The sequence below is a fragment of the Condylura cristata genome, unplaced genomic scaffold (genome assembly GCF_000260355.1).
Source record: "Condylura cristata isolate star-nosed mole 26May11 unplaced genomic scaffold, ConCri1.0 scaffold00053, whole genome shotgun sequence".
NCBI lineage: Eukaryota > Metazoa > Chordata > Mammalia > Eulipotyphla > Talpidae > Condylura > Condylura cristata.
Genome location: NW_004567154.1, coordinates 961,495 through 984,749, shown reverse-complemented (window position 1 = coordinate 984,749; position 23,255 = coordinate 961,495). Strand labels below are relative to the sequence as shown.

General features: G+C 37.9%; 1 protein-coding gene across 2 annotated transcripts in view; it reads left to right on the top strand.

Annotated features, from left to right (window-relative positions):
* PHF8 (PHD finger protein 8) overlaps window positions 1-23,255 on the top strand; it is a 172,502-nt gene that overhangs the window by 100,458 nt on the left and 48,789 nt on the right. Inside the window, exons 9-16 of one of the 2 annotated variants that reach the window (XM_004695007.2) lie at window positions 7,502-7,589; window positions 8,903-9,009; window positions 11,250-11,341; window positions 15,013-15,102; window positions 16,901-17,203; window positions 17,929-18,032; window positions 22,246-22,424; window positions 22,701-22,786. In XM_004695007.2, the coding sequence (XP_004695064.1) occupies window positions 7,502-7,589; window positions 8,903-9,009; window positions 11,250-11,341; window positions 15,013-15,102; window positions 16,901-17,203; window positions 17,929-18,032; window positions 22,246-22,424; window positions 22,701-22,786 (1,049 nt within the window). The remainder of the gene's footprint in view (window positions 1-7,501; window positions 7,590-8,902; window positions 9,010-11,249; window positions 11,342-15,012; window positions 15,103-16,900; window positions 17,204-17,928; window positions 18,033-22,245; window positions 22,425-22,700; window positions 22,787-23,255) is intronic. The other variant, XM_012734313.1, reaches the window with a different exon arrangement.

The window sequence follows — 23,255 nt, the reverse complement described above, 5'->3', positions numbered from 1 at the left end:
GTGATGTATTTCTCTGTTGAACTGCGAGATCTCTCTCGGTGTTTCTCAGAAGAAAACCAGTATCACAAGAGAATGAGGAGAGAAAAAAGGAATGAGAGGAAAGAGGAGGATGATACAAAAATGTAGAAGGAACAAAGGTGAGAGAGGAAAGAAGGAACTAGATGGGGGAATCAGAAAGAGGAGGCAGGAATGTAGCAGAAGGAGAAGAGAAAGTTGTGATGGTAATGTTGAAGGGGAGAAAGAAGAAAGAAGAATTAGAAAACAGATACAGTAGAGAGGGTAACAAATAATAGACAACAGACTGTCTGATAAAGAAACATACAGAGAGGGGAAGAATTGCTTCTCAAGACTCTCATGGTTCCCAGTGAGCTAGTCATTGTTGTTTTAGTATGGTCTACTGGGAAGAGAAAATGAAAAAAAAAAAAACAAAAAACATGAGGTCATGGAATGAACTGCAGTTGTAAGTGTGGGTGTATTGGCACATCTTCTAGGCCCTAAGGGTGGGTAGTAGTGCTCCTGCAGCCTGAGGGTTTGGGTTACCAATACCACCCTATTAGGCTCCCCTGATGTCCTTCCCTCTTAAGTGTAACCAACCAGTTAAATGTTCCTGCAGGTCTCCAGGAGAGGGAGCAGGGAGGCACCACATTACAGGGGACCATTCCCAGTACTATATGTCTGTGGGGAGGCTGTGCTTGCCCACCTTTCATTGTCCAGACCCCTCAGATATCTCAGGATTCTCTTGGATTCTTGAGTTCAAGCTTTCCCTTCCTTGCTTCTCTTTGTAGTGGGCTGATTTTGTGCACGGGGAAAGAGAGAAGGGTTTAAATGATCTTACTATCTTCCTTTCCTACTTCCCTCAGCAGTCTGATCAAATCACAGTTGCTGAAAAGTATTCTCTAATGACACTTCCAAGTCCTGTCAGGACCTGGCCATTATTTCTGTTAGATGCTTTTTTGGGGGAATTTGATCCCAGTGTCCCTTTTCTGCCCTGTGGATGATATCACTCCTCATTCATCATTTTATAGACATTTGTGTTGTTTTCAATTTTTTGGCTATTATGAATAATTCTGTTATGAAAATTCATGTACAAGTTACTGTGTTGCCATATATTTTCAGTTGTCTTGGCTATATACCTAGGAGAGAAATTGTTAAGTCATATAGTAACTGTTTAACTTCTTGAGGAACTACAAAACTATTTTCTAAAGTAGCTGCACAATTTTGTATTCCCACTGGTAACATATGAGGGTTTCAGTTTTTCCCTTGTTCATTTTTATGACTATAGCCATTATGGTAGGTACACAGTAGTATCTCATTGAGATTTTCAGTTTACCAAACATCTGTTGAACATCTTTTCATGTACTTATCAACCATTTGTATATCTTTTTTTTATTTTTATAAAATGTCTATTTAAAACCTTTCCCCATACTTTAATTAGTTAATTTGTTTTTTTATTCTTGATCTGAAAAAAGTATGTGTATTGAATTTTTTTTTCATTCTAGGCATTGCTGTTTCACTTTTTTTTTTTTAAAGTGTCCTATAATGCACAAAAATTCTGAATTTGATGTATATACCAGGTTATTTTTTGCTTGATTTTTGGTGTCATATCTAAGTGACCATTGCCTAATTCATTTTTTTTTAAAGATTTATTTATTTATTTGTGCATACAGAACTGGGGTACAGGCTAGAGGCTCAGGGGCGGTGAGAGGCTTCACCAGAGACAGAGTGGGGAGCAGAACAGGCAGATTGACAAAGTACACTGCTGAGGGAAGCAGTGGGCGGGTCAGGAGAGGTCTGGCTCGCCATGTGGTCTCCTCCGGGGCAGGCGGCAGGCGGGAATCGAACTCATGCAGAAGTGGCTTCAGATTCTCAGTGCTGTGCTTTAACCCGCTGCGCCACCAGGGAGGGCCCTGCCTAATTCATTTTGTTTTTTTTTTTTTTAAAGATTTTATTTATTTATTCATATAGAACTGGGGTATAAGCCAGAGATGCGGAGGGTGAGAGGATTCACCAGAGACAGAGTGGGGAGCAGAACAGGCAGATTGACAAAGTACACTGCTGAGGGGAGCAGCGGGCGGGTCAGGAGAGGTCTGCCTCGCCATGTGGACTCCTCCAGGGCAGGCGGGAATCGATCTCATGCCGAAGTGGCTTAAGCTTTGTAGTGCAGTGCTTTAACCCGCTGCGCCACCAGGGAGGGCCCATTTTAATGAAGATTTACACCTGCATTTTACTCTAAAAGTTTGTAGTTTTAATTATTACATTTAGGTCTTTTACTTCAAGCTCATTTTTTAAAATTAAAAAAAAAATTATTTATTTATGCATACAGAGCTGGGGTACAAGACAGAGGTGCAGGGGCGATGAGAGGGTTCACCAGAGATAGAGAGGGGAGTAGGACAGGTAGATCAACAAAGTACACTGCTGAGGGGAGAAGCGGGGGTGCCAGGAGAGGTCTGCCAGGCCATGTGGATCACCTCCGGGGCTGGGGTTTGAACTCACACTGAAGTGGCTGCAGCCAGCTTGCAGTGCTGTGTCCTAACCCATTGCACCACCAGGGAGGGCTTCAAGTTCATTTAAAAATTTTTTTCCTATACAGTGTGAGGCCAAAGGATCCAATTTCATGCTTTTACATTTGAATGTCCATTTATCCCAGAATGATTTCAAAAAAATTTGAAATCTCTCCCTAATGCATTGTCTTGTCAAAAACTGTCAGTTGAAAATAAATGTTATGTTTGGTTCTGGCCTTTGAATTCCTTTTCATTGTTCTATGTGTTTATTCTTATTGTCTCTCACTTTCTCATTTGCTATACATTTATGGTAAGTTTTGGTTTCAGGAAGTGTCAGCTTTCTAACATTTCTTTTTCAAGATTATTATGTCTATTCTGAGCCCCCTCAGCTTCCATATGAATTGAGCTTCAGGTCTTGTATAGAATTTCTGGAGCTTACTGTAGTTTTATATTTTTATTTTATATTTGCATATATCTTATCACAATTTAATAGTATTGACATTTTACCATTTCAAGGGAATGGTTGAAATCTTATGTTCACATTCTTTTACCTTTCCCATTTACAGTATATTTGCCTTAAATATTTCTTCTTCATACATTGAGAACATTACATTGTGTTTTGAGTTATTATTCAAACTGCCAAACATAATTTAGGATACTCTTCTCTTGTTCTTTCTTCTTAACTGTGCTCTGTGATTCCATTTTTTGTCATTTCCTGTCTGTTTAGAGTTTGGGATAGGTCTTATAACAGTTTAACAGTTTCACTTAGTTTTCCTTCATCTGTTGATGTTTTGATTTCTTTTTCATTCCTGAACTATATTCCTAAGTATAGAATTCTGGGTGAATGGTTCTGTCCATTACAGCTCTTGAAGGATGTTGTGCTACTTACTCTGGCCTCCCTTACTTCTGTGAGATTTTGGCTAACATTCAGAATGTTTTTCCCCTAAAAAATAATGTATCATTTCTTGCTATTTTCAATATTTAAAAAAAAAATTCTTCTTTAGTTTTAAGTGGTTTGATTTACATATGTGTTTCCATGGATTTCTTTGGGTTTTACTGTGTTTCACTGATTTTTTTTCAATATAAAGGTTTATGTCTTTTGCCATGCTAGTAAAAATTTTAGCCCTTATATGAATTCTTTATCAGCCCCAGACTCTAACTTAACCTCTCTTCTCCTGGATCTGACATTTATGAGTTACACAAGTCCAGGAGTTTATCTTTTCTCAATCTTTTGCCGCTCTTTTGTTCATATTGGGTACTTTCTATTGCTCTCTTTGAGTTCTCCGGTTCTTTTTTCCATTGTCTCCATTCTTCTATTGAGTCCACCCTTTACATTTTTTTTATTTCAAATATAGTATTTTAAGGTTCTTATGTAATTTTAACACCTCAAACATTATAGCTATAGTTCTGGATTATCTTTTCTTTGCATGTTTGTCTATTCATCTACCAATATCATTTTATTACATTATTTTATAGAATGTATGATGATGAGGCAAGTCACCCATAACACCATACCCATTTCCTTTTCTCTTTTATAAGTTTCTATTTCCAAGCATTTATTCATCCATCTTAGAATCCTTTGTTGGATCTTGCCGAATGATATTCCTATACTGATGTACTTAACAACTGTTTGCTGAATTGAATTGCCTAACAAGGTTTGAATTAGATTACTTTGCATCTTGATAGAAGTTACCACAAATATGTATCATCTGCTTAGCTCCACAAGCTTTGAGTTTATATTGTCTGTCCCAGCATTAGACAAGTTACTAGGGACAAAAGAATGATATACCATTTAAGTATAATGTTCTAATAACCACAGTAGAGGTATTATATATATAACTATATATCTATATATATATCTATATATATATATTTACATTATTGTTCATTTTACAATAATGTTTACTTCCCATCCCTCCAATCATCACCATAGCCCCCCACATTCATTGCTCCCTCCTTCTGATCCCTCTTTGTCCCCCTCCCCTGTAGGATTGCTCTGGTTTATAATTGTCTGTTTGTTTTTGTTTTGTTTTGTATTGTAATAACAATGTACTTTCCCCCCTATCTTATTTGGTTCTCTTAAATTCTTCCTATAAGTGAAACCATTCTATATTTTTCTTTTTTCCTTCTGACTTATTTCACTGAGCATAATCCCTTCCAGCTCCATCCATGGTACTGCTAATGGCATGAGTTTATCTTTTTTGATTTCTTGAGTAATATACCATTGTGTATATATACCACATCTTGATCCAGTCATCTATTTTTGGGAATTTCGGTTGATTCCATGTCTTCCCTATTGTAAACAGTGTAGCAATAAACATAGGGGTGGGTGTCCTTTTGAATTAATATTTTGTGTCCTTTGGGTAGATCCTAGGAGTGGAATTGCTGGGTCATATGGTAACTCCATTTTCAGTAGTCTGAGGAATTTCAATGGAGCTTTCCATAGTGGTTGTACCAGTTTGCATTCCCATCAGCAATGTAGGAGAGTTCCTTTTTCGGCACATCCTCACCAACATTTGTTGTGGTTCCTTTTTTTTTTTTTTTTTAAGTTTATTCTGTGACCTATTTTTAATTTGATAAAATTGAAGCACAAACATTATGTCATTTTTTTTTTTTTTTTTTGATCTGTGCCATTCTCACTAGTGTGAGGTGGTATCTCATTGCGGTTTGATTTGCATTTCCCTGATTATGAGGGATGTTGAACATTTTTTCATATGCCTGCTAGCCATTTGCAATTCCTGTTCGAGTATGTGTCTTTTAAGTTTTTCTGCCCATTTCTTGACTGGGTTGTTTGTTTTGTTTTTTTTACTCAAGTGTGTTCTTTGTATATCTTTATGATCAGTCCCTTGCCCATTATATGGTATACAAAGATTTCTTTTTTACCAGTCAGTAGGGTACCTCTTTGTCTTGGTTAATGTCTCTTTTGCTGTGCAGAAGCTTTTCAGTTTGATGTAGTCCCATGTGTTTATCTTTTCCTTCATTTTCTTTGCTTTGGGTGAAGAGTCTTTAAAGATGTTGTTGAGATGTATGTCTTGTAGTGTTCTACCAATATTTTCTTCTATCTATAGTATGGTTTCGGGTCTTATGCCAAAATCTTTTATCCATTTTGAGGTGATTTTCATGCATGATATGAGGAACCACAGTACAGGTAATCAATGCAAGTTTTGGAAGTACAGAGAACAATTAATCTAGCCAGAGCCTTGTGAAAATCTCAGAAGAGTGATGTCTAAAGAGATAGTAGGAACTAACTAAGGAAAGAAAAACAGAATAACATCTTAGATACAGGGAAAGATATAAGCAAAGCAAGGCTCTGTAGAGCAGTTTACTAAAATGGATCCTAAAATGATCAAGAACTGGGTACAGATGATGCTAGAAATGACGGTTGACAAAACCTATCCCAGGGGTAACTAGGACAAATGAAGGATTATTTATTTCACTTCTAATTGAAATTTCAGATGAAGCAAAAGATAAAAAGGCTAATATAATGACCATTTATATGTTCATGACTCAGCTAAAAATATATATCTACTTGAAGATTTCTGTATACTTTTTCTGGTTTACACTCCCATTCTTTCCTTTCATAGCTATCTATTATCCTGAGCTGATGTTAGTCACCATCATGCATTTTTATCCAATTACTGCATCTATATACCTCACTAATCAATATGTAGTATTTTTTTACATATTTTTGAACATTATATAAATGGAATTATTGGATATATTCTTAACTTGCATTTTCCTTTGAACATTATGATTGTTCATACATATGTAGTTCATTAATTTCTCCATTATTCTGGGGGATGGATATTACATTGAAGAATTTGGAGCAGAGAATGATATCACATATTTGTGTTTTAGATCTATCACATAGGTTTGGATGTAGATAGACTTGAGAGGTCATTATTGGTGCAGAGCTATCATCTGGGACTATGTATCCCTTTTATACTTTTATATATTATAGAGGACCCTGAAGAACTTTTATTTATGTGTCTTATGTTATTAATATTTACGACATTATAAATTAAAGCTGAGAAATGTAATATATTAATCTATTGAGAAAAGAAAAAATAAGCTCATTATATGTTGGCCTAAGTATTAAGGTTTTATGAAATATAACCATTTTCAAACCAAGAAGTTTTAGTGATAAGAATTACATTAACTTTTTTTTTTTTTTGCAAACCTATTTTAATGTATGGGTTAATAGGAAGTGGTTAGATCCTCAAGTCTGCTTCTGCATGTTGTGATAAGACAGCATGTACACTCTGGGAAACTCCACTACACCCTTAAGAGAATGAGGGTTAAAAAGACAAATAACATCTAAATGCTATCATGAATATAGTTTTGCTCTCATATACTCTCTGAAAGTCTCAACTAACTCCAGGATTCACTGGCCCAAACTACTAATGTGGAGAAGCCAATTTAGAGGTTGTTGCAAGTAGGTTTGATGACAGATAATCAGGGTTCTGAACTCTATGGTATTGGTAGGTTGGGTGAATGGAGAAGGGAAGATAAATATGAGAGAGATTCCAGAGGAGAAATCAGATCACTCTCAAAGGAAAGGCAAGGGCAAGGGAAATAACTGATTTCCAACTAGGTTTATATTTCACTGCCAATCTGGTGATGTGGATATTTAGGTAGAAAATGGCAAAATTTGAACCCAGGTCTACCCAATGCAAAAGCTCATTGTTTAGAGTTAAAAGAGGTAGGCCTGTCAAGTTTAAATCCCTTACTAGAAACAAGAAAGGAGGATGAGTGAGGCAACAGAAGAGGGGAGGAGAGAAGTAGAAGGAGTTTCTTAACCACATATAGATCTAGTCAAGTTTACAATGATAGTACACTCAGCCAAGATGGCTTGAGATGGTGGAGGAACTCATATAATATACCAAGTCTCTGCCAGACTGGCTGCTCAAAGAAGATGTGTTTGCATTAAGGAGACAGTGGAGATTTCCAAAGGAAGAAAGGTCCTTGGCCAGCTATGATTTTGTCTTGTTATATTGCAGGATGGATCCATGCTGTGCTGACCCCTGTGGACTGCCTTGCTTTTGGAGGGAATTTCTTACACAGCCTTAATATTGCAATGCAACTCAAGTGAGTCCTGATGTCACGGTGATCCTGAGTTGTTCATTCCTGTCTGCTAGAGTCTTTGGGTTATCCCCAATAATGAGCATAAAAGGAGGTGGGGATGATTGGGAAGGAATTGGTACTGGTGTTCAGCCTGAAGGTAAATACATCATCCTTACCTAGCATGGCAAATCACATAACTTTTTTAATGTGTGAATTAATGCAGGCTTTAAAAATTGTATATATATTTTTACATCATTCTTCTTTTTCATACAGAGTATGCTCTTTCCACTCATATATGGTCCCCAAGGAGTTCCCACCACCAGCTCACCCATGCATCATTGCCATTGCCCCTTGGGCTCTTCCTACCCATTTTGAACCAGTTTCTTCTCAACCCCACCTCACCCCAGAAGAAAGTCTCTGATTTATAGTTGCCTGTTGATTTTGATTTTGATTTTGTTATAATTACTATTTTTTTTCTCCCAATTCCTTATTTGGGTCTCCTACATTCCTCCTATAAGTGAAACCATCCAGTATTTTTTTTTCCTTTCTGACTTATTTCACTGAGCATGATCCCTCCCCGCTCCATCCATGTAGTTGCAAATAGCATGAGTTTATCTTTTTTGATTGCTGAGTAACATTCCATTGTGTATATATACCATGTCTTCTTGATCCAGTCATCTATTTTTGGGCAACTGTATGGTTTCGATAGCTTACCTATTGTAAATAGTGCTGCAGTAAACATAGGAGTGCAAATGCACTTTTGAATAATTCTTTTGTGTCTTTTGGGTAAATGCCCAGAGGTGGAATTGCTGGATCATATGGGAGGTGCATTTTTAGCAATTTGAGGAACCTCCACACAGCTTTACATAGTGGTTGGACCAGTTTGCATTCCCACCAGCAGTGCAGGAGAGTACCTTTTTCTCCATATCCTCACTAACATTTGTTGTTGCTAATTTTTTTAATATGTGCCATTCTCATTGGTGTAAGATGGTATGTCATTGTGATTTTGATTTGTATATCCCTGCTTACCAGTGATGTTGAACATTTTTTCATATGCATGTTGGCCATTTGCATTTGCTCTTCAGAAAAGTGTCTTTTTAGCTCTTCTGCCCATTTTTTGACTGGGTTGTTTACTTTGTTTTTATTGAATTTTTACAGCTCTTTGTAGATCTTTGAAGCCTCATAACTTTTGAACCCAAGTTTCTTAACCATAAGTTAGGGTCTTACAAGGTAATGTGATTATATATATCAGATATAAAGCATCCAGAAATATCTCAGGCATAGTAGGTACATAATAAATGGGATTTTTGTTAAATTTTTGTGCCTACTTCCTCCAGAGCCTATGAAATTGAGAAGCGACTGAGCACAGCTGACCTCTTCAAGTTCCCCAACTTTGAAACCATCTGTTGGTATGTGGGAAAGCACATCCTGGACATCTTTCGAGGTATGGTACCCTTTGCCCACTGTCCCATCTGTTTTTCCACCTCTATAATTTTGTCATTTCAATAATGCTTTTAAAATGGAAACATACAGTATGTGATCTTTGAAGACTGGCTTTTATATTAAACATAATGAGAGGTAAGGCTTGGATTTTTAACTTTTATTTAGCAAAGGTAAAAGAAAATTGTATCACAGTGAAATTATTCCTGTTATTATTCCAGTTGAGGTAATAAATTCAACCTGGATAATCTTAGAGTTTCCTGGACATGGGATATGTATCCAATGGGGACAAGTCCAAGTCCTCTCCTCATCCTGGCATCATTGTGTTGTTTCCCAAGTGGAATCTAATCTGCTAGGTTTTCTCTTTCCTGCTCTGTTCTGAAATAGTGTGGCTCCCTTATTAAGACTTAGATTCTTCAAGGTGACTTGGCCAGGAGGAATTAGTATCTCAGTGTTACAAAGAACCTCAGAGTGAATGAGTAAATTCTCCTCAAGTTCTTATTCTGCCACTTAGACTATCACTTTAGTGTTCAGAAACTGGATGACTATTTGCTTATTACCTGTTCCAAACAGCACAGTTCATTAGAAAATGCTTTATTAAAGGCCTTCCCTGGTGGCACAGTGGGTTAAAGCATCACTACAAGCTTAGCCACAGCAGTTTTTTTTTTTTCCTTCTAAGATTTATTTATTTGTGCATACAGAACTGGGGTACAGGCCAGAGGCTCAGGGGCGGTGAGAGGCTTCACCAGAGACAGAGTGGGGAACAGAACAGGCAGATCGACGAAGCACACTGCTGAGGGGAGCAGCGGGCTGGCCAGGAGAGGTCTGCCACGCCATGTGGATCTCCTCCGGGGCAGGCGGGAATTGAACTCATGCGGAAGCGGCTTTAGATTCTCAGTGCTGTGCTTTAACCCGCTGCGCCACTAGGGAGGGCCAGCCACAGCAGTTTTAATGCAAGTTTGATCCCCAGCCCCAGACGCAGCAGACCTCTCCTGTCTCACCCACTGCCCCCCTTGGCTGTGTACTTCATCCATCTGCCTGTTCTGCTCCTCCATCTGTCTCTGGTGAGCCTCTCACCACCCCTGTACCTCTGGCCTGTACCCCAGTTCTGTATAAATAACTAAATCTTCAAAAAGAAAATGCTTTATTGAGTCCAAATCTGGCTATTTGTTATAAACCAGAATACAGTTAATCCTTCTTTTGCATTAATGGTTGTCTACAATCATGGTCCTTGAGAGCATTCATATTTTGAAGCCCAAGAAACAGAGTAATGTGCTTGAAGGTATACAGACCTCAGATTCAGATAGATATGATTTCAGCTTTGACTATGACACTTACTAGGAGTGTCCTTGGTCAAGTCTCTTTGCCTCTCTGAGTCTGTTTCCTGAAATATAAGATAAAGATAATAATACCTAGCTTACAGAGTGGCCATATGGAGTAAATGTGCTAGTGATGTCAAGTGCCTGGCATTTAATAGGTGCACGTTAAATAAACAAGTTTTGTTTTGTTTTGTTTTTATTAATATAAAGTTTATTTTTACATCATTTTATGCCTTTTCCATCTCAATGTAATCCCTGTGGGCTTCCCATCACCAAATCACCTGCTTGCCATCACCATAGTCCATTACACTTCCCCCTCTCCCCCATTTTGGATCTCATTCCCCACTCCACCCCCATAAAATGTCTCTGGATTATAGTTGTTGTTGTTTTTGTTGTTGTCATCATTATCATTATCATCATCATCATTATTATTATTTTATTTCCCCCCCCTGGTCCTCTATTCTCCTGCTATGAGTGAAGCCATCTATTCTTTTTTCTTTTTCTGTCAGGCTTATTTCACTAAGCATGATCCCTTCCAGCTTCATCCATGTTGCTGCAAATGCATGAGTTTATCTTTTTTGATTGCTGAGTAATATTCCATCATATATATGTACCACATCTTTTTCATCTAGTCACCTACTTTTGGGCATTTGGGTTTCCTATTGTAAATAAAGCAGCAGCTAATCTTTGACAAATGAGCAAAGAATATACAATAGAACAAAGAAAGTTTGTTCAACAAATGGTGCTGGGGAAACTGGGAAGCTACATACAAAAAATGAAACTAAATAAACACAGCTTTAAGGATTGAAATCTAGAGTTGTGCTCAGAACCTTGAATATTTTCTTTGATTGTCTGAAAGAGGTTACAAATCCTTCAGTTCTGTGAATGGCTCTGTTGACAGTCTGCCTTCCTCTTCCCCCTTTAGGTTTGCGAGAGAACAGGAGACACCCTGCATCCTACCTGGTCCATGGTGGCAAAGCCCTGAACTTGGCCTTTAGAGCGTGGACAAGGAAAGAAGTAAATAAACTCATTTTTCTACCTCTTCAAGAATTTGCTCTTTATAGGAATTGGCTTTGGTAAAAACTTTGGGGAGAAAGACTAGACAAGGAGGTTCTTGTGGTCTCCTGGGGTTATAGTAAAGGACCACAGATTGCATTTTTAACCTTTCTTGCTGATTATAACAAGTAATGGTACTTATGCTAGAAAATTAGAAAAATACAGAAAAGTATTGATGAGGAAAAGCAACTGTTATTTTAACACCTAGAGGAAACATTAACATATGGGCATATTTTCTTTTTATTTGCATTTACAAAACAAAATTTTGTATCTATAATTAGTTGGCTTATCTTAATTTTCCTGTGTTACCAGTGTTCTCCATGAACATTAAATAATTACATGATATTCTTTTGAAGGGATGTACCACCCTTACTTGTGTAACTTGCTTCTTGCTTCCTTTTTATTTCTTTTGAGGGAAATAGTCACAGAGAATCATGCAGTGAATATCCATGTGCATCACTCTTTTGTACTCATCTCGTGTTTATTCCTTTAGGATAGATTACTGAAAGAACAATTGCAAGATCAAAATCTATGAAAAACTTAAAACTCTTTTGATACATATTGTAAAAATGGCTGCTTAGAAATATACCAATATCCATTTATCCAGTTGAGTACTAAATATCTATAAAACAAAATAAGAAAAATCTGTGTACTGATTTGGAAAGATCACCAGAATAAAGGTGTATAGCAGTGTGTGTAGAGTGTTACCTTATATGTGAAATAAAGGGAAGGAAACAATGATATTTATCAGTTATTGTATGTACCTTAAGGCACAATCTGGAGGTAAGCAGAAGAAACTAAGAAAAGTGGTTACCTGCATGTGTGGGGAAATGTCAGAGTACTGACTGTCAGATTGATGGCAGGGATTTTTCAGTGTATGTTTTTACTTTTGAAGCATGTGAATGGATTACTAATCAAAATATTAAATTTTAAAAAGCACTGAAGGGGTCCTCCCTGGTGGCGGGATGGGTTGGGATGCAGCACTGCAAGCGAGCTGCAGCCGCTTCAGTGTGAGGAGCCCCGGCCCTGGAGGTGACCCACATGGCTCAGCAGACCTCTCCTGACCCGCCCACTGCTCCCCTCAGCAGTGTACTTCGTCGATCTACCTGTTCTGCTCCTCACTCTGTCTCTCACCACCTGTGCACCTTGGCTTGTACCCCAGTTTTGTGTTATGAATAAATAAATAAATTTTTTTTAAAATTCTCACAGGATTAAAATTTTTAAAACAAGCACTTAAGAGGGCCTTCCCTGGTGGTGCAGCCAGTTGGAGCACTGCACTAAGAAGCTTAAGCCACTTCCGCATGAGTTCGATCCCCGCCTGCCCTGGAGGTGATCCACATGGTGTGGCAGACCTCTCCTGGCCCTCCCGCTGCTCCCCTCAGCAGTGTACTTAGTCGATCTGCCTGTTCTGCTCCCCACTCTGTCTCTGGTGAATCCTCTCACCCTTCGCATCTTTGGCCTGTACCCCAGTTCTGTATGAATAAACGAATAGATCTTGAAAAAAAAAAAAGCAAGAAATGCATTTCTTTAAAAAAAAAAACACTTAAGAAATGCAGAAAAAACATAGAAGAAATAGCAATATATACACTTCTGCTTTTGATACTCTTTATAGAAACCTTCCCCTGAAAACTGTGGCCTAAGGAGACCTTTCAGCCACCATAGACTTAGCTGTCTTTGCCTGTGAAACTGTTTCTCTACACCCTTCAGGTGCAGTTACCTTGGGATTCATCTCTGAAAACCACCCCACTGCCCTCTCACTCCCATGAAGAGTTTTTCAGAGTGACTGTCCTAGGAACACCAGAATGTAGGGAGTGTATTGCATCCTAAGCACCATGTCCTGGGCTTAGGATGACTCCAAACCACACAGCCAAAGGGAGCTGGAAGAGAGTAAGGCATAGATCCAAAGAACCCACATTCATAGAAGAAGTCTTGGAAGAACAGATGACTTTCATAGGACACATTCTTTCCTTTACCTTTCCATGAGCCCCTGGGCTGGGAGGGAGGAGCTATCAAGGTTTCCAGCTTTATCACATGAGTTCTTGGCCCTCACCCCTGGCCAGTCATCTTTAAAATTGTTAAAGATGGGGCCTCCCTGGTTGCTCAAGGTGTTAAGTCTCAGCACTATGAAGCTGTCTGCAGTATAAGTTCGATCCCTGGCGAATCCTCTCACACAAATTCCCCCTCTGCTTATTTCTTTTTAAAATCTTGAAAAAAAGACTCAAACCAGCAAAAAAGGATATCAGTCTTCTCAATGCAAAAGTAAGGTGAAAACTGGTGAAAAAAATCATAAAAAGTATGAAAGATCTGTCTACATAAATATGTAATCTCCTAGGACTAAAGATTGCAGACAGATTAAAAGACAAACAACAGGTCTCACCCTGGGTTGTTGTGCTAACTGTGGACTGTGCGACACAGTTTGAGAGGCCAGCTTGTCCCCAGGGATGTCCCTGAGATTCTTGACTTTTCTGAGGTGTGTGACCCAAGCCTACAATTGAGATTTTCATACCCCTTGACAATGTTCTTTGTCAGATATATATTCTGCAAATGTTTTCTCTCTCAGTCTGGCTTGTCTTAACAGTGTTTTTTCAGAAGATTTTTTTATTCTTATTAATCCAATTTTATCAGAGTTTTTTTTTATAGCTGATGTTTTTCATTTTATATATAGTTTATATCATTGTTCATTTTTTGAACAATGTATGCTTTCTCCTCTCAGGTGTATTCCCTGTGAAATTCCCATCACCAGTTCACCTGTGTCTCATCACCATAGTCCCTTGTGCGCTTCTCATCCCTGTTTTTATCTTTCACTCTCCTCCAACCCTGCAGAATGTCTCTGATTTACAGTTGCCTGTTGATTTTGCTTTTCTTTTTTAAAAATTTTTAAAAATATTTATTTATTTATGTATATAGAACTAGGATACAGGCTAGAGGCGCAGGGGTGGTGAGAGGATTCACCAGAGACAGTGAGGGGAGCAGCAAACAGGTCTGGAGAGGTCTGCCGCACCATGTGGATCACCTCTAGGGCTAGGGATCGAACTCACACTGAAGCGACTGTGGTGCACTTGCAGTGCTGTGCTTTAGCCTGCTGCCCCACCAGAGATGGCCTGATTTTGATTTTTGATTTATTATAATTACTTTGTTTCCTCTGGATGCCTTGTTTCCTCTACATTCCTCCTATAAGTGAAACCATCCAATATTTTTCTTTTTCTTTCTGGCTTATTTCACTGAACACAGTCCCTTCAAGTTCCATCCATGTTGTTGTGAATGGTATGACTTTATCTTGTTTGATTGCAGAGTAATATTTCATTGTGTGTGTCTATACACACACACATACAAACATATATATGGTTAATGGTTTTTATGTCCTAAGAAATCTTTTGCTTAACCCAAGGTAGCAAAGATGTTCTCCGCTTTCTTCTTGAAGGGTTTATAGTTTTAGATTTTATATTTATGTCGATGATCTATCAATATTTTGAGAATTTGTACAAAATGTGGATTAAGGTTATTTTTCTTGATATGACCATTTATTAAAATATGATCCATTTTCTATTGACTGCTTTGGTACATTTGTAAAAAATTTCTGTTTTTGTGTCTATTTATGTGCATGTCTATTCCTTGTGTCTTTTGTTTAACAGGCTCTACCAGACCATGAGGATGAGATCCCAGAGACAGTACGGACTGTACAGCTCATTAAAGATCTGGCTAGGGAGATCCGCTTGGTGGAAGTAAGAAGCATGGGAGCAGGGGAGGTGTTTAGGAAGGGCTCAAGGCTCAAGTGGCAGGTCAGGCTTCTACAATTAGCATGAGAGCATAGGGGAAGGATTGGAGAAACCTCACCAAGGGCCCTATAATTATTATGTCCCTTAAGTATTTACACATTGAGGTAAGTGCTTAGTATACATAAATAATACAATGTCTGCCTATAAAGAACTCACAGTCAATTAGAAGACCTTGGCCAAATTAACTTTTAGTTCAGCTTCCTCATCACAAAAAGTGGGAATAATTATACCTATTCAGGTCATTAAAAGTTTTGAATAAGTTGATACATATTGAGCACTAAGAATATTGCTTAGCACATAATATGTCCTCACTAAATTGTGATCTGATGGTAGGTCACTGTGGTGGTGGGTGGTAGAGGTCATAGTAGTAGTTGTTGTTATTAATGTTTTGACTCAGTCTCTGCATTCTACAAAATGACGGTTTTCCCAGGTTGAAAGTGATTACAAAGCCATGTTTCAACATGTGACATATACCATGAGGCAGTAAGATGTAGTGGTAAGAGAATCAGAGAAACTTGGATTTTGGTTCCTGCTCTGTCACTTGCAAGCCTTTCAGAACCTTAGCATCCTTATCTATAAAGTGGGGATATCACCGTCTTTTCAGTTTTATTTGAATTAAGAGCTAATAAATATAGAGCCCTTCACACAGTGCCTAGCAGAGTAAGTACTCAATAAATGTGAGCCATTATTATTAACAGATTTTGCAGCAAAGAGAATTGAGTGTGGGCTGGTGATGTAGCAGAGGCATCAGAGAATTGAACTTGAGGAATTTTAAACTTTCCTGGAGCTCAAAAGCTGTAAAGTTCCATTTAGTGCCTAGGATTCAGGTACTAAATCCATGCTGAAAGTTGGTCAGAGTGACCTACTGTGAAATTAGGTTTCCAGCCTCATCACTTGTACCATGTTTCACAGCCTACATCACAGTTTACATTGTCCACCTCCCACCTCATTTCCCTTTACTGCCATCTGTCAGAATCCTTCAGATTTACCTGAAAGGCCTGGCTCTTCACACTTAAGCCATTTTGCGTACACAGAACTTTGGGCTGATTGGAAGAACACTTAGAGATGGATCATATCTGGTCCATTGGCTTTCAGATGTTTTAAAACAATGAAAGTATTTTTCCCAAAGGATCTCTTTCCTGGAAGCTCAATTTATAGAGCCAATCAAAGCATAGAGCTTTGATGAAGGCGGGAGGTGTAGAGCTACACTTGTTTCCCTTATTTGCCTTCCACCAAACTCCAGACTCCAGGGGAAGTAGGAGCCACAGAGCATTTTTGAAAACCACCTTTCCAGTCCAATTCTTTAATTTTGCAGTAGAGCAAACAGTGCTACATTATGATCAGATGACTCTCCTGAGGTCACAGAGCTATCTGGTAGCAGAATTAGGACTAGAACCTTTTTCCTCCTCTTAAATCTTGCACTCCTTAGAGTTGGAACCACACAGTTTGCTACTGAATTTTTTTTCTGTTTCATGTCAACTGCTCTTAGAGTCTTTTTTCTCTAGTTTTGACAGTAGTCCTGGGCTTTTCCTCTGCTTCATATTCTTATCTATCAGTGGCTGGATAAAGAAATGCCACCCAGTAAATCTTGATGATTCATTTGTGAGAAAGCTAGGGTGTGCATATGTGGAGCCATCTGTAAACAACTTCCCATGGTAGTATCGCCAGTGCCATAAATATGCTCTTAGCATAGAGGGTGCCCTTGAGTAAGCTCTAACCCCCTCGTGTACTAATACTCTTATAGGATATCTTCCAACAGAACGTTGGGAAGACAAGCAATATCTTTGGGCTGCAGAGGATCTTTCCAGCTGGCTCCATTCCCTTAACCAGACCAGCCCATTCTACTTCAGTGTCCATGTCCAGGCTGCCACTTTCCTCCAAAAGTGGTTCAAAGAAGAAAGGCCTGAAGTCCAAGGAACTCTTCAAGAAGGCAGAGCGAAAGGGCAAGGAGAGCTCAGCCTTGGGGCCTGCTGGGCAATTGAGCTATAATCTCATGGATACATACAATCATCAGGCACTGAAGACAGGCTCTTCCCAGAAAGCAAAGGTGGGTGCTGGCCCATGAGCTCAGCTCAACCCTTTTGGGTCCCTTGGAGGAGGAGTAGGCTATTAAAAGGACAGGCTATCTTGCTTTCCTCCCACCTCCCTTACGGCCCCTGATATATGGCTACCAGTCCCACTCATTTAATAGGCATTTATTGAGACCTTGTCTATGCTGGGCACTGTGATAGGTGCTGTGGATGTAACCCTCAAGAGACTGACAGACTAGTGAGAAAGACAGGCATAAAAACAAATGAGCACAATAAAGTATTATAGCTGCTATGATCAAGGATGTAGGAGGGACCCTGAGAAACATCAAATTATTCTATATGCTTAGGAGCAATGATCAGGAGCCCTCAGAAAACATAATACTTCAGTTGTATCTTGAAATGCTTACATGGGAATGACTATTGAAAACATGGCATATGAGTGTCAGTTTGGAATCTTGAGGTCCTTGAGAAAATTCCTTTTTCAGGGCCCCTCCCTGCTTCAAGATTATGGTGTCTTCCACTGACATGTTAATGCGCCCCTCCTTTCAGGGAATATGTTTTACAAGAGTGATAGGCTTCCTTCTGTGATCATTTCGGGTGGGGGTAGGGAACAGTGTAGCAGAAGGCCTTTGTTCAGGTGGTTTTGACAGTGAACTCAAACCTGTGAAACTGGACGGAACTGACCATCCTGATTCACATGGGAGACCCAGAGAGGTGACAACTGAGCCTCCTCCTTCTGCAGTTCAACATCACTGGTACCTGCTTGAATGACTCAGATGATGACTCGCCAGACTTGGACCTTGACGGAAATGAGGGCCCGCTGTCCCTATTGATGGCTAATGGCAGGTGAGGTGGGGAAAAGGAACACAAATATTGGGACTATTGGTGGCAACATGTCACTAAGATAGGGCATGAAATTGGGACCTAGGAGCTGGGACATGGGTGGGGGAAGGTATATACTTGGGGAAATACCCAGGTATTATCAGATATCATTGATTGTTTAATTCAGTGAACCATGGCAGTGTTGGGGTGGAGAGAGCTGTAATCTAATTGGCAAGCCTGAGAAAGATCTTGTGTAATTAGCAATTTTAGCAAGTCAGTGGGTAAGAGCCCATGAAATAAGAGATAGTATAATGTACTTGTTAAGACCATTAGTTTTCTTATATACTTTTCTGATTTGATTTTTTTAAGAATCTTATTTTGCGGAAATACACAAGTGTATAAAGAGAAATAGTCAATGTTTATAGCATCATTGCTTGTAATGACAATTGGAAACATTCATCAGTAAGGGTTGGATAAATAAATTATGGTGCATCTGTAGAATAGAATGCTATGAACTTGTTAAAAAGAGAAAGACAGTTTGTCTATTGACACAGAAAGATGTCTACGATATGTTTATAAATGAAGAAACTCAAGTAGTACTACATAGGAATACTTCCATTTTTATTTCTTAAATAGACATGTGTATTTGTAAGAAAACAAACTTCTTCCTTTTAATTGTGCCTTTTTTAGTTTAAAATTTTATTTATACAGCTTAAAATTCTCAATGTGAAAGAATACATAGTGAATTGTTTTGCTCTTACTCTTTTTGTTACCTAGTTTCCTTCCCATGGAATACCAGCATTAATGTCTTCCTTCCATGGTGTTTGTACACATTCACACAAATATTTTTTAAGTATTTTATACTTGTTACACCAAACTTATAACTATAGTTATATCTGTAAAGTAGAATAGGGAAAGCAGGAGAGAAAATTTTCATTACAGTACTGTTTGAACTTCATATAAGAATTATATATTACCTTTCTTAAAATAGTTTTGTATTTTATTTTTTAAAATGTATTCATTCCATCATCCTTCATTTTTGTACAATGTAAGATTTCCCCATAAAATTCCCACCACCAGTACACCCGTGTACCATCGCCATAATGCCTTGTGTTCTTCCCACTTCTGTTCTGGCCCTTCTCCTTCCTTCTCCCCTTAGGTGTCTCTGATCTATACTTGCCTGATGATTTTAGCTGAACATTTTCTAAAGGAATATAGTAAAAGCTGTTCACAATGAAAGCATTAGTTTGGCAATCAGACAATCCCATGTTTGTATCCTAGCTCTCAAACGTATTTGTTGTGTGACATTGGCAAAATAATTAACCTAGCTGAGCCTCAATGTACTTATAAATTCTGATTTACAGATAAAACTTAACCTTAAGATGGGTTGTTGGAGGACTAAATGAAGTATATATAAAATGCTTATCACAGTCCTTGGCACATAGTAAATATTTGATAAATGGTAGCTGCTGTAAGCATAATAATGAAGTTGAAGATGAAATATGATGATATGGTTATGATGTGCATTGCCAGAAGCTAAGTAGGTCATCGGCAATTCTGAAACATGTAGGGAGGCAGAGGCAAAGGAACAGTAAGGGTTATCATTTGGATTGTCAACACCATATACAGTAGGAGTCACGAGCCAAGTATGGGGTATGAACTACAGGAGCACAAGCAGCAAGGATCGCTTCTTAGCCTTTTGGTAGGAAAAGCTTGGCTTCAGACCCCAAGGGCAAATATAGGAGGGCCATCTGGCTGGGAAATACGGAAAAGGAGTGTGAGGGCAGGGCAGATTCGGAAAACAACTGAACTGTCCTTGGTATTTGATTATATAATTGCTAAATAATAAGATTAGAGAGACTGTTAAGCATTGTCCTTGTCTAGAACCCAAGATAGATCTTCTGGGAAAGAGAGAATTATGTCCTAAAGTTTCAGCCTATAATGACTATAGAAGATACAGTAAAATGTTTTAACCTTCCCCAGCAATCTTGTGCTCTTTTATTATGCCTTGGGATTTTCTCAAAAAATAATCAAGCTTTTGTAGGGACTTTAGTATAGATGAAACAAAATTAGCTGTGTATTAATGGTTGCTGAAAATTATCTGGGTGATAAGTACATGAGATTTCATTATACTTACATTTTCATGTATGCTACACATTTTTCATAATTAGAAGTTACTAAAAGATCAGCGTATAAATATCTTTTTAAAAGTTATACATATATAAATATTTAAAAATACACAAATACTTTTATTTAGTACCTGCTATGTCAGAGTTTATATTAGCTGCTTACATACATTATTTTATTTAGTTCTTATAGCAAACAACCTTAAAGGTAAGTGTTTTTTACCCTCCTCTTAATGTGAAAACTGAGGCTCAGAGAAGTTAATTATAAGATTGGCTGCCCTTGGACACTAGTCTTGTCAGCCTCTGCATTAGCTACTTTAATCCTTCCAACTACAGAAAACAGGTCAATTTATTGATATCCAACTCACTCAAAGCCAGTTCACCAAATGACTGCTGAATTTATCAAGTGTACCCAGAACTTGTTTCTTTTTCTTTTTACCGACAAGCAATTTGTACTTGTTAATGTTGCTTATCATGTGAGACAGAATTATTTATACTTTTGAGGTTTTTTCTACTTCCTTTACATATTTTTGAGAGATATATTTTAATTTACATACCATACAGTTCACCTGTTGCACATTTACAATTAAATGACTTTCAATGAATTTAAAGAATGTGCAGCCCCACGGGGATTACAACTGAGGTGAAAAAAATAAGTACAAAATGATGTAAAAATAAATTATTATATTTTAAAAAAAAATGTGCAGCCGTCACTACGATCCAGTTTTAGAAAACTTCTCTTCCCAGATGACTACTCATTTACTTCTATCTCTCTAGATTTGCTATTTCTAGGCATTTCATATAAATGGAATTATATAATATGTGGTCTTTTGTAGCAGGTTTCTTTTACTTAGCATGTTTTTGAGATTCAACCATGATGTAGTAGTATGTATCATTAATTTTTTTAATTACTGAATAGTACTGCATTGTATGGATTTACTACATTTGTTTATTCATTTATTAGTTGATGTTCATTTCAATTGACTATTTTTTGGTTATTATGAATAATAGTGTTATAAGCACTTTCATATAAGTTTTTATGCAAATATGTTTTAGTTTCTCGCTTAGGAGTAAAATTTTGGTTCATATCATAACTATGTACAACTTTTTAAGAAGTTGCCAAATTTTATTCCAAAGTGTCTACTGTTTTTATTTTCACCACCAATGATGAATTTCTCTGGGTAGTGGCTAACACACTTAGTATTGTCTATTTTTTTTTAATTATAGACATTCTGATATCTGTAAAGTAGTATCTCATTGTTTGTGGTTTTGATTTGTATTTCCTTGATGACAGTGAGCATCTTTTTGTATAATCACTGGTTACTTGTTTATCATCTTTAGGGAAATGTCTATTTAGATCTTTTGCTCATTTTGTAATTAAGTTGTTTTATTACTGATTCAAAGGGTTCTTTTAAAATTCTGGATATGATTTCTTTATCAGATAAAGGATTTGTAAATATTTCTTCCCAGTCCATGGCTTCTCATTTCATTTTCTGCTTGGTGTCTTTTGAATTACAAAACTCTTCAATTTTACCTAGTATCATGTCACAGGAAAAGTATGTATTTTCTTCTAGAGGTTTTATAGTTCTAACTTTTATATTTTAGGTCAATGCTCCATTTTGAGTTAATTTTCATGTAAGATGTGAGAGAAGAATCTATATTCATTTCTTTGCATGTGATATCCAGTTACCTCAGCACTATTTGTTGAAAAGATCATTCTTTTCCCCATTGAATTGCCTTGGCACCTTTGTCAGAATTCAGTTGGCCATGAATTGAGGAGCTTAGCTCTAAGCTCTCCATTCTGTTCCATTTATATATTTCTTCACCCTTTTGCCAATATCACACTCCCCTGATTACTGTAGCTTTGTAGTGAATTTTGAAATTGAATGGTATAAGTGCTCCAACTTTGTTCTTTTTCAAAATGTGTTTTGAGTATGTCCAGTCCTTTGTGTGTCCACATATATTTTAATATCATCTTACCAATGTCTACAAAAAAAGCTAGCTGGATTTGGTAGAGATTGCCTTGAATCTGTGGAGCAGTTAAGGAGAATTGCCATCTTAACAATATTGCATGTGACTTTTAGTTTTTTATGTTCTCATTCTCTTTCTAGTACCAAGAGGATGAAAAACTTAGCAAAGTCTCGGCGAGCCAAGATCGCAAAAAAGGCAGATAAGGCTAGGCTGGTGGCAGAACAGGTGATGGGGAATGATTTTGATTTGGATTCAGATGATGAACTACAGATTGACGAGAGATTGGGAAAGGAGAAGGCAACCCTGATAATCAGACCAAGTATGTACTTGTTCTTTGTCTTTCCTGACCTTCCCATTTCACATTTGGTTTTGAGCCCCTTAGTAGATTCAAGATCTTAGACTTGAGCTTGTTGACATTCTAGTATACCAGCTCTTTCAGCCTCTATCTTCCTTTGCTCTAGAGGTATATTTATATCTTAATTCTTAACCTCCCTGAGTTAGTTGCCTGTAATCATTACTTTAGGAAAATTATAGTCTTATTTTCTTTTTCCCCTGGGTGTTTGGCGCATGGTAAGTGAATTCCATTGTTTTCTAGAATTTCCCAGAAAGTTGCCACGTGCGAAGCCTTGTTCTGACCCCAACCGGATTCGTGAACCAGGAGAAGTTGAGTTTGATATTGAGGTAGGAACTTGCCCTATGTTAGTCTTCTGTCCATTCTGTCTTCAGAGACAGATGATAGATTGTCATTCTAGTTGGGGCGGGGGGAGGGAAGACATCCTATGTAGTTAATTCCTAAAATATAAGTGAAAGATGATCTTCCGGGTGCTTCTGAGCATACAAAATGCACCGTTATATTTTAAATGAAATGTGTGTTTTAATTTTTAATGATTCATTTTATTTATTTATGCATACAAGAACTGGGGTACAGGCCAGAGGTGCAGGGGGTGAGAAGATTCATCAGAGACAGAGTGGGGATCAGGACAGGAGGATCTACTGAAATACAGTGCTGAGGGAAGAAGCAGGTGAGACAGGAAAGGTCTGCTGCACCATGTGGGTTAAGCAGCCTTGCCGGGGACTGAACTTTTGTCACAGTGGTTGGTGAGAGTTTGATAGTGCTGAGACTTTAACATCTGAGCCACTAGGGATGCCC